General features: G+C 45.0%; 1 protein-coding gene across 2 annotated transcripts in view; it reads left to right on the top strand.

Annotated features, from left to right (window-relative positions):
* Nucleotides 1-569: 569 nt before the first annotated feature.
* Nucleotides 570-11,900, top strand: part of UBE4B (ubiquitination factor E4B) — a 117,377-nt gene continuing 106,046 nt past the window's right edge. Inside the window, exon 1 of one of the 2 annotated variants that reach the window (XM_081226414.1) lies at nt 570-1,301. In XM_081226414.1, coding sequence (XP_081082540.1) covers nt 1,278-1,301 — 24 coding nt within the window. In that variant the 5' untranslated portion in view covers nt 570-1,277. The remainder of the gene's footprint in view (nt 1,302-11,900) is intronic. The other variant, XM_081226413.1, reaches the window with a different exon arrangement.

Raw genomic sequence — 11,900 nt, 5'->3', positions numbered from 1 at the left:
CCAAATGGGCTTTCGTTGCGGAGGAGGAAGAGTCTACGTAGAAAGGTTTTGCAGAATGTGAGCGGTCAGGCTGGTAGAGAACGCTCATCGCAGAAAGGAGACGTTTTCCGTTTCTTTTAGTTCGTTTGGGCGGCATCGTGGAGAGTCGAGAGGCGTTTGTGAACCGCTGAAGAGAAAAGCCTGGAAACAACGGAGGCGCTGTGGGCCCGGGTCGCGGGCGGGAGTCCCCTTCTGGCCAATCTTCCCGTTGTCTGCAGGAGCCGTGCCCCGCAGCCTCCGCCATCGCCCGCCCGCGTGGCCCTCCCGGGAACCTACCTGGGCCGGGCCCGCGCACCGCCCCCCCGCGCCGTCGCCATGGCAATTCTCCGCCCCGCCCCCCGCGCTCGGCCGGCCCGCCCGCGGCCCCGCTCGCCCCTCCCCCCGCCCCGCGCGGCTGCCGGGGAGAGGGTGGGGCGGAGGCGGGAGGAGACGCAGGAGAGAGGAAATGGGCCGCCCGACGCCCGCGGCCCATTGGCTGCCTCGTCCTGGGGCCAGAAACCCCGCCTGTCTGACGGGGTCACGTGATCCCTTTCAAAGATGGCCGCCCTGTTGTTTTGATGAATAATACTTGGTGGGGCGAGGGGGTAAGAGTAGGGGTGGAGGGGTAGGAGGATTTACTCTTCCAGCCAGAACATCGCGAGTCCGGTCCTCCCCCTCCCCCTTGCCCAGGCTCCGGCGTGGAGGCGGGGCGTGGCCGGCCTGCTTTGGGAGGGGAGGAGCTTCCCTTCTCAGTGCTGGGCTCTGCCTGGGCGGCTCTGGGGTCGCCTTTCCTCGGGGCACCCACTCTGCAGTTGAACACTTCCCGCCAGGGGGAAAGGGTTGGAAGGAGAGCACGATCTGCTGGAGGAAGCGCAGCTGCCGCGCCACCACCAGGAAGACACAGTAGGCTCCGGGCACGAGGAGAGCTGGAGACCGAGCTCCCTAGTCTGGGTAACCTGGGAAGCAGAGGGTAAAAAGTGGCGCCTTACGATAACCCTGTAGCAGCAGCAGTGGCGGTCAAAGGAGGCTGCTCGTGGCGTAAGCAGCTGTAGGAGCCTCTGAGGCAATTGGAGTGACCGACGCCAGGGCATTTCACTGCCTCTCGTGTTCTTATTTTTTAACCTCTGACTATGCAGTTCTGAAACCTCCCCCATTCGGGGGACTAGACAGCGCGATAGACACCTTCCACTCTCCTCCCGCCCTGGTCTCAAAGAACAGAAAATCTCTCCTTAACGCCTTTCACCATTAAGAGGAAAGCGATGGAGGAGCTGAGCGCTGATGAGGTGAGGAGGTTGGGGGACACCTTGGGAGATTAGTTGGCAACTCTTTGGCGCTTTGGATAGGGTTGATATTGCGCCAGTGGTGCCTGGCCTTTGGGCAGGAATGGAGATGACATTTTCTAAGAATTAAATGAGTCCCTGAGAGGGTCTCCGGTTGTATTCTCTTGTATTTCTTTGCCTTCTTTTTCCATCCTGAACTCCATTTGCCTCTTTTCGAGTCTTCTTTTAGAGTCTAAAGAAGAGGAGAGCATACTGAGGCTTTCATTCTTTTCTTCAGGGTATTTAAGCAAGAAGGGCTAGATTTACATCAAGTTGTGTGTGTTGTGTGTGTGTGTGTGTGTGTGTATGTACGCGCGCGCTCGCGCTCGCGCATGTGCGTGTGCGCGCGCGCGCCTTACTGCAGAGATCTAAAGAATGATTTTGGGAGGAATCATAATGTATAGGTGTATGTTTTTAAAGGATTTGAAATCCCAAGTATGTGTGGCATTTCATTGTATAATTTAATTAAACATTACATATGTGTTTGGGGTAAGTCTACAGACAGATTCTTTGATATTTAACAAAATATGTATCTTCTCAATAGCTTCGTGAATTACAGTTAAATTGTAGCAATTTAACAGACCACTAATGGCTTCTGGCATACTTCTCTTTCATTATGCCTTTTTCTAGTTTTTGGCCCTTTCAAACTTGTGTTTTGCTGTAACAGACACTGAACAGGAAGCAAATGGAAGCAAATGACTTTGAAAATTCCCCCTATTATCATTTCTGAAAGGAAATTAGAGATCCCCTTCTTGATGTTTTCAAGATTATTTAATAATAAGAAGAAAAAGTGGCATTTAGGGTACAAGGATTTTCCTGTGACTCTGTTGACTTTTCTCTTCTTTTTTTTTTTTTTTTTACATATTGGGAGCTTCCCTTTCAGGACCCCTGCTGGCCTCACTCTCTTCCACCTACCATTTCTTCCACAGTTCATGTAAAACTTCCCTACAGTATTATGAAAGTAGTCATCCTTCAGGTTGGTTGTACTGTAAAACTTCCATGCTTCAGTTTTAGCTGCAGAGCTGTCAATATATTTACCTAGGGACTAAAATTCTCCAGAGATGAGGCAGGCAAGTGGTGGGTTAAGGGTCACATAGGAAAGGAAGCAAATAATTTTGTTGGTTTTGATACCTGGCTTTTTGGAAAGTCAGGATTGCCCATTCTTTGTTACTGACTTTGTTTTCTAAATACATCAATAGTGTAATCTTAAATTAGAAGAATATTGAACAATTTCTTTCATTCAGGTAGGAACTATCAACAGATCCTCTTAGAGGCACTTTGTTTTGTGTAGTTTTTTTAAAGTGCACCCCCTTTCTTCTTTAACATTAACGCTAGTGGATCATGTCTCTTAAGGCAGAGTTTTTTAGTAAGTCTTTTACCTCCAGGAATTACTTTTTTTCTTGACATTCTCTAAATTGTTCCTGGTTTAGAAGTTTTTACATACTTGAGTTTTCACTAAGAAAACCATTAAAGCGTACAGACCAGCTAAAGAACTGTATAATCTGAACTGTAGCTCTTCACTTTATCCAGTCCTTGAGGAAGGTATTAACTTTTTTTTTTATTTACCATATATGGAACAAATGTAATCATTGTGGAGGAGATAGACATTTTTCAAGGTCAACAAAATATTAAAATAAATGTGAAAAATTAAATTCACTAATATAAGATCAATATAAAATTATGTTCAACAAATTAGTTGGCCTGAACACAAAGGGACAGTTCAATAACTGGTAATTTTACTCTCAGCATAATCTAAAACAAATATTTTATGGGGAAAAAGCTTAAGTTTTTTTTAATCCATTTCCTTTAATTCTGGGATTAGGTGAACAGTTCTCAACAGAGACATTTCCAGAACTTTTGCCTTATTATTACTCTATTGGTGGAAACTTGTGTCACAGATACGGTAGTTGACATTTATTTGGTTAGAAAATAATACATTTATATTATTGAAAACTCAAACATGCATCTCAGGGTGTAACCAGTCAAGACATTCATCTTTCAATCTAAATAAGGAAATTAGGTAAGACAGAGTTTCATATTTTAGCAAAATGAAAATATATGAGAATGCAGTCCATGAAAAATAGAGCCTGCTATGACCAGGGTAGTAGCTTTAGAAGATTTTACATTATGGGTACTTTTTGGTCCCTCTCATAGATCACCTTGAATTCTTGTACTTTTCTTCTCTTGTGCTTTCTAAGTAGAGTATTTCTTTAACTTCACTGCTGTTTATATAGGACATTACAATGAGTCCTTTGCTGTATAGAGCAGATTCATGACTATGTTTATTCTCTTCAGGAACCTGCATTTCAAGGCATCATTATTTACATTACATTCATTCTGTACCCTGCTCATGTATTGTTGTTTTTTTGTGTTTTTTTTGTTTTTGTTTTTTGTTTTATACCAAAATGATACTCTGAGTAGGGCAGGTATTTTAAACTGGTTTTCAACTGTGGTGATGATGTGTTTTCATTGAAATGATTTTCTTTTTTTTTTTTTTTGCAAAATCTGTATGACCTAGTTCATCTTCAAGAGGGCTGGCTGGGATTCAGGGTGTGGTCAAGGTTTTAGAAGTTGTCTTCCTTCCCAAATGCAGAATATGTGAGTTGTCTTCCTTCCCAAATGCAGAATATATGACCTTGGACATTTTAGCAGTGTTTTTTCAGTGAAAAGGGACCAACATTTATTAACAGTCTTAGAAACCTGCTCTGTGCCAGGCATTTTACAACCATTGTCTCATTTGATAAAACAGTGCAGTCCAGCAGTTCCTTAAAATTTCCTTGTTTTATAGGTGAAGCAACTGAGAAGTAGGTTAAGTCCATAGTGCCCTGGCTTAGAAGTGACAGAATTGCAGTTCAAACCCAGGGTTCCTGATCTAAAAGCTCTTTTTACTGTATTTTACTGCCCAACAACTGGCAATAAATTCACCACAGCTTCTATATAAATATCCTACTAACATGCTTGATCTGCATAGTTTTTCTGTAAAAGTGTTGTTTTTTATGAATTCATTCATGATGTGATCAAGTTTATAGTCTTTTTGGTGCTGACTCTCATCACACCCCTCCAAAATCATTCACTCAGCAAACATTTTTTAAAAAGATGCTGTTGGGGCTTCCCCGGTGGCGCAGTGGTTGAGAGTCCACCTGCCGATGCAGGGGACACGGGTTCGTGCCCCGGTTCGGGAAGATCCCACACGCCGCGGAGTGGCTGGGCCCATGAGCCATGGCCGCTGAGCCTGCGCATCCGGAGCCTGTGCTCCGCAACGGGAGAGGCCACAACAGTGAGAGGCCCGCGTACTGCAAAAAAATAAATAAATAAATAAATAAAAAGATGCTGTTGCTTTGTGACCACCTAGAGGGCTGGGATAGGGAGGGTGGGAGGGAGAGGCAAGAAGGAGGAGATATGGGGATATATGTATATGTATAGCTGATTCACTTTGTCATAAAGCAGAAACTAACACACCATTGTAAAGCAATTAAACTCCAATAAAGATATTAAAAAAAAAAAGATGCGGTGCATTTCCAGCAATATGTTACGTAGGTTAGGAGAAACACAGTCTTTTTCTTAAAGAAATTATTTAACTGGGGTTAGGGGATAGGTAGAGACAGAGATAGCTAGGAGTCCAGCAGTTACAACACAGGGTGCTAAGAGCTATTGTGGACCACGCACAAGACCGTAAGAAAAACTAGAAGGGAGCCCTGGTGGCTTAGCGTCTTAGCGAAAACTTTCAAGAAAAAACGATGCTTATGCGAAGGGCTCTTGAAACCGGCTGTGAAACTGGGGAGCTCAGGAAACCACAAGAAGTAGTGGGACTGGAGACAGGATTTGCCTGGGGGAGTGGCCGCAGGCAGAGAGGCACCAGGTCTCCAATGGTTTTCAGAAATGCTTAGGAGTTTGAACTTTCTCAGTAAGACTATCAGAAGCCTTTGAGGGATTTTAAGGGATTAGAAAGATAACTGGCAAGGGTGTCAAAGGTGGATAGGAAGAAGGTGGCTGCTGTTGCTATGGGGAACAAGGCAGTGGAGTCTGAAGCAAGGCCTTGGCAATGGGAACGGAGGAGAGCAGACATCAGAAATATTGAGGATCTCAGTTAACCCACTTCTGATGATAAGTTTGATGTGAAAGAGGTGGAGGCAGGGGAAGAAAGAAGAAGATGACTCCTTGGTTTCTAGTTTGGGAGAAGGATGGATTGGAGGAGAGAGAAGGAATTCCAGACAAGGAGCAGATTTTGGAGAAAGCAGATTAGTTTCTTTGGACCACTGAAAGGTGAGCTGACATAGAGATGCCAGCCCGGGCCTTTCTTCTCTTAACATCTCCATCTCTGACCTTTTCTTTCTTTGTAACAGGCCTCAGGACCTAAGCTCACTTTTTTCCCAGTAGGTCATTGCTAACACTCACTTGATAACCAGGATTCTTCTTCCTCAAGCCTGGAAGGAGAGTGGGATGTTGCCTCCCAGGCCCCTTCTCCACTCCTTTTTGTTCATTTTAGCCAAGAAACACAGAATGGTAATGATAATAGCTGATATTTATGAAGCTCTTAATATGTGCTAAGCACTTAACTTGCTCAGCAAGGTTGGTATTAATAGCCCCGTTTTACAGATTAAAAAGTTGAGGCTGATAGAAAGTAACTTGCCAAAAGGTGGACAACGAGGAAGTGGTAGAACCTGGATTCTAATCCAGAGTCTGATCCCAGAGTTCTTAATCCCTTTGCTAAACTACCTCCAAAATAGGAATAATCTGAGCTAGATGTCATGGTTACGGCATTTTTATTGTCCCTTTTGAGATGGGAAGTGGAAGCCCTCGTTATTGCTAAGAGTGGAGCTCATCAAATAGCCCTCTACTCTTTTAGGGGAAAAAGACAGAAAGACTTTTGACAACAGCTCCTTGGGTCTTCAGGCCTGTGCTTGGCACAGAATGCATTTTCTCAGAAGGTACTTGTGGTGTGTCCAGGTGGAGAGAGCTTCCTGTAGCAGCTCATTCAGTGTTACTTGCTGTTTACTTGCTGCATGTCAGACACCACACGAGCCTTGCTTGCGTGGAGCTCCATTCTAGTGGGAGGAGACGTGATAAACAAATACATACACATAAGATGTCATTTGGTGACAGTGCCACGGAGAAAAATAAAATAGGCTATAAAGGGACGGAGAGCAATGCGAGGAGTGTGTGCAATTTTAGGAGGTGACTTCTGGAAAGAAATTTAAAGGATGACGGGGCCATCTAGGGGGAAGAGAGTTCTCAGTAACAGGGAACACCAGGAACCAGGGGCATATCCCCCATCTGCTCTAGGAGCAGCAAGGAGGCCCAGTATGTTTGGAGCCGGCTAAGCAAGGGCACAGTGGCCAGAGATGAGGTCTTTCATTCACTTAGCAAACATTAACTGAGTTCTTGTAACTGGGTTTCAATCAATTCTGAGGTGTCCCACCCTTTTTTTTTTTACTTCACAGTTTCACATCTTTGAAATTGGGATGCTTCTTGGTGTAATCACGGTTGGCCACGTGGCAGTTGTGAAAGTTGTCATTTCCTGTTTATGTGTAAACCTGGTTATACCCGTTCATCTTGTTGTACCTTCAATTAAATGCTGTGCATGATAAATATAGTTGCTATTTTAAATGCCTCCCCCCAAATTACACTTTGATTAGCAGTGAAAGCATATGTTACTTTGTATGCAGAGAGAAATGGAAACAGCAGTGGGGTCTCAATTTGATATTAGTAAAGAAAACAAAGAAAATGTTGGTGAAAGAATGACCACAATTTCATATTTTATTGCAAAGCAGCAACCAAGTGCATTAGGGAGCCTTAGAAAGGCAGAAATCCACAAGTCTCTGAAGCTGTGTCACATTTTGAAATTGAACATACAGTTAGAAGGCAATGCAGTTGAAGGTCAGAGACACTCCACCTTCTCAGAAAGAAATTTCAAAGCAATGAGAGGCTGGTGTAACTGATTACTACTCTGGCCTGGTCTGTTGTTAAGGTATTTTGTTGTGGTTTAATGGACAGTAGTTTTTTTTCTTGGTGGTGTAAAAAACAACGGTGCAGTTCACAGTCAGTGACATTTTGTATTTGATGACATATGGTATATGCCCAGCTTTGTTTTAGATCATGAGGATATATGAATGAACAATACAGGCAGAGATCCTTGCCTTCATGGGGCTTACATTCTGATTTATGGTTTTTTTTTAATTTATTAATTAATTAGTTTATTTGGCTGCGCCGGGTCTTAGTTGCAGCATGTGGGATCTAGTTCCCTGACCAGGGATTGAACCCGGGCCCCTTGCATTGGGAGCGTGGAGTCTTAACCACTGGACCACCAAGGAAGTCCCTGATTTATGTTTTAAAAGAATCACTGTGGCTGCTGTGAAGAGAATAGATAAAGGGGGAAAGAGTGAAAATGGAGAGAAAGGTTAGGAGGCCAGTGCAGGAGTCCCAGGACCAGGGTTTGTGGTGGAGAAGGTGAGAAAAGGTCAGATAGAGGATGGTCAGATATTTTGTGGGTAGAGCCAATAGGACTGGGTGATGGGATGGATGTGGAGTGGAGTCAGGAATGGCCACCTGAGCTGGGATGTCATCGAGTGGACCGTTGTAACAGTTGAAATAACACGACACGAAATAACAGCTGCTTAAACCAGATAGATGTTTATTTCTCTCTAAATAGAAGTCTGGGTAGGAGGCTGGGGCTGCTGTGGCGGCTCTGCGCTCGTTAGGGGCCCAGGCGCCTTCTGTCCGGTTGTACCAACTCTCCTAACATATGGCATCCATCTTTTGGTCCACGTCTGTCTGCACTGTAGCCAGAGGGACAAGAGGAGAGGGGAAGGAGAAGTCATGCTCCTCTTTAACGGCACAGCTTGGAAGTTGCACACATCACTCACTTCTGCTCACCTCCCATTGGCCAGAACCTGAGTCACGTGGCCACAGCTCCTTGCTGGGAAGCTGAGAACTGCAGTTCTTACTGGGTAGCCGTATGCTCAGCTAAAAGTTCTCTTACGTTAGAAGGGGAGTACAGTCAAGGCCATTCTGTTCAAACCCTTCTTCTGAAACCTAAAACACACGCTCTGCTTTCCTAAGGAGGCAACCTTCAGTTGAGTCCAGAATCTCTGGGTGATATACCATCCAGGAACCTTTAGATTAAAATGCAAGTTATCAGCTGCTTTCCCCTCCCCGCGCCCCCGCCCCACCATGTGCTGTGGTGGAGTAGGATAGAATCATGGAAATAACTACCATTTCGAAAAGGGAAGAATGGGGAGTACAGATCCCTCACTGGTCCACAGCCATTGTCAGCTCCTGCCAGGCTGTGGTAGGGGGTCTCGCTGCCTTGGCAGTGGTGGGAGTTGCTGACGCAGTCCTTTGGGGCCAGGTCATTGGAGAATATCCCCTTCCTGGGGCCAAACAGTGTCTCCAGCTTGTTTCTTTCAGGAGCCTGAAGGAGTTGGCTTTTTCAACCCTACTTGATCCCCAAATTACCAGAGTCTGAGCAAACTTAGACTAGACTGTGGACGTGCCTTAGGCAGGCCTGTTTTCCATTTTATCTCTCCAGGCAAATCGGCAAACTGCAGCTTGAGTCTGTCTCATTCTTGCGGAACTTCTTGCTTAAGGTGGCAAGAAGCCAATAGGCACCCAAATTCTGAATCGTTCAACCAGTTCCCCTAGAATTGTAGGCCGTGTAGGCATGCAGGCTATTTTCTGAGGTGTCACAGGTTTTACCAAACGTTTTATTGTGGCCTAACAAGGTTACCAGCCTTCCATCCTGCAATAATCTGTGCCCATGCTGAGCCCTAAGCCACTGCCACGTATTGATATTCTGTTTGGGTTGATTACTTCTAGGTTCCAAATTCTGTATATTAGTTAAGATATTGGTTTGATTGCTGCAGCAGAGAGATCCAAACTAATAATGGTTTAAATAAGAGAGAAGCTTATTTTTCTTTTCAGTAAAAATCTGGGTAGGTGGTTGAGAGCCGGTTTAATAATTCCATGATTACTAGGGAGCCAGTTCTGTTTAGTGCTCTGGTATCCTCTGTATGAGGCATCTAGCTTGTAGTCCAAGGTGGCTGCTCCAGTGCCTACACGCACGTCTGCATTCCAGTCCTCAGGGACCAAAGGGGAGGACATGTTCCTGTCCGTCAAGGGCATGATCAGAGGTGTCACACATCATTGCTTACATCTCCTCGGTCAGAACTTAGTCACGTGGCCATAACCAAATGCAAGGGTGGCTGCATGTTTAGAGGAGGAAGCAGTTAGCTGTCTCTACCACAGTGACGCCAAGAGTTTCAGCCTACACAGCTGGAAAAATGGAGTTGTTCTGTACTGAGGTGGGGAACACTGAAAGAGGAGATTAGAGGGAGAAATTAAGCTCTCTGTTTTGATCATATTCTTGTTATATTGCTTATTATTTGTCCGCTTGGAGATGTTAAGTAGGTTGTTGGATATATGTTGGGCTTGCAGTTCCGGAAGAAGGCTGGGGTTGGGGATACCAATCAGGACGTTGTCAGTATATTTAAAATCATGAGGATGGACAGATGACCTAGGGAGTGAGCCTGGATAGAAGAGTGGAGGTCAGAGGACTGAGCCTTGAGCCTCTCCAGCACTTAGAGAAGGGACGGAAAGAGGACCCAGAGGGCTTCCCTGGTGGCGCTGAATGAATAAAGGAATTAGTGATCATAATAGGAAATGGTAAAAGATAAAATTTAAAAGGATATGTTCTGGGACTTCCCTGATGGCACAGTTAAGAATCCGTCTGCCAATGCGGGGGACACGGGTTCGAGCCCTGGTCTGGGAAGATCCCACGTGCCGTGGGGCAACTAAGCCCGTGCGCCACAACTACTGAGCCTGAGCTCTAGAGCCCGCGAGCCACAACTACTGAGCCTGTGTGCCTAGAGCCCCTGCTCCGCAACAAGAGAAGCCACCCCAATGAGAAGTCCCTGCTCACCATAACTAGAGAAAGCCCAGGCGCAGCAACAAAGACCCAACACAGCCAAAAATAAAATAAATAAAAATAAATAAATTTATAAAAAAAAAAAAGAGGACCCAGAAAAGAACTGACAAGGGATAGCCACTGAGATAGAAGGAAAGACAAGAACCTGGAGTTCTGGTGTCCAGGAGAAGGAAGTGTTTCATGACAGAGGGCAGTGTTCAACTCTGTTGAATGCCAGTAAAGTAAATTAAAGGAAGACCAAGACTCAACGATGGGATTTGGCAATGTGGAGGTCATTAGTGACTTTGACAAGACCAATTTCATTGCTGAATAGGTTCAAGACAGAATAAGACAGAACGAGATGGGAGAGTACGTAGCTCTGAGTGAGGTATCAGCTCCAGGGGTATACTGGGGAGCCATCCATACACTGTGAAGCCATGGGTTTAAAAAGTGGGAAGAAGATATTTGGCGAACATATCTATCTATTTATTTATGGCTGCGTTGGGTCTTTGTTGCTGCCTGTGGGCTTTCTCTAGTTGCGGCAAGGGGGGGCTACTCTTCACTGCAGTGCGAGGGCTTCTCATTACAGTGGCTTCTCCTGTTGCGGAGCACGGGCTTTAGGCGTGTGGGCTCAGTAGTTGTGGCTCACAGGCTCTAGAGCGCAGGCTCAGTAGTTGTGGCGTACGGGCTTAGTTGCTCCGCGGCATGTGGGATCTTCCTGGACCAGGGCTTGAACCTGTGTCCCCCGCATTGGCAGACGGATTCTTAACTGTGCCATCAGGGAAGTCCCAGAACATATCCTTTTAAATTTTATCTTTTACCATTTCCTATTATGACCACTAATTCCTTTATTCATTCAGTAAATATTTATTTACTCTTTACTCTGTTCTCCTCTTTCCCGAGGTAGGAAGTAAAGGTGTGGAGGTAGATTTGTATATTATTCTTAGCAGGGTGTTTGGGGCCTGAAGAGTTCCAAGTGTAAATTTTGAACCATAATCTGGGCACACTGAATCATACTACAGTTAATCTTTAAAACATTTAAGAAAGAGGCAAATAGGTATATGATAAAATATTAATTTTGTTTGTGTAGTTTCAGCAAATACATGTGGGATGTTTACTCTCTGCTGGGTATTGAGGGATACATGTGTGGAGATACTGTCTCAAATATGAGTAAGACCTGGTCTTCACCTTCGGCGAGCTCGTACTGCAATGGGGAGACAGGAACACAGCCAACTCCAACTAGAGTCCAAGGGCTGAAATAGATATTTAAGTAAAGGAGTACAGTTGATGGAGCAGTGAATCCTGACTGGGGAAATCTGGGAAGGGCTCTGGGAGGATTTGAGCTAGTCTGTAAAGATGATCAGAATTTTTGACATTTAGAAAAATCTGTGGTGAGGATAAATGTTTCAGTTGTTTCTTACTCTGGGCAAACTCTGTTACATGCACTCTTTTGAAATTGATCGTAATCGCTTTTTAGAAGCACTGAAGAAACATTGGAGATGGTGAAAAAATCTCTGATATTGGTGGGTGTTTGTGGGTCTGAAAGGTTTTGCCATGTGATTATCGAGCACAGCCAACTGTGTAACCCCAAACGCTCCTAAACCAGTAAGTGAGCAGAAGCTGAGGGAGGCGGAGTTGAGGAGAAATAGGAAGAACAGAAA

This window comes from Mesoplodon bidens (assembly GCF_964165515.1).
Source record: "Mesoplodon bidens genome assembly, chromosome: 2".
NCBI lineage: Eukaryota > Metazoa > Chordata > Mammalia > Artiodactyla > Ziphiidae > Mesoplodon > Mesoplodon bidens.
The sequence above is the reverse complement of the archived record's forward strand: the minus strand, read 5'-3'. Positions and strand labels throughout refer to the sequence as shown.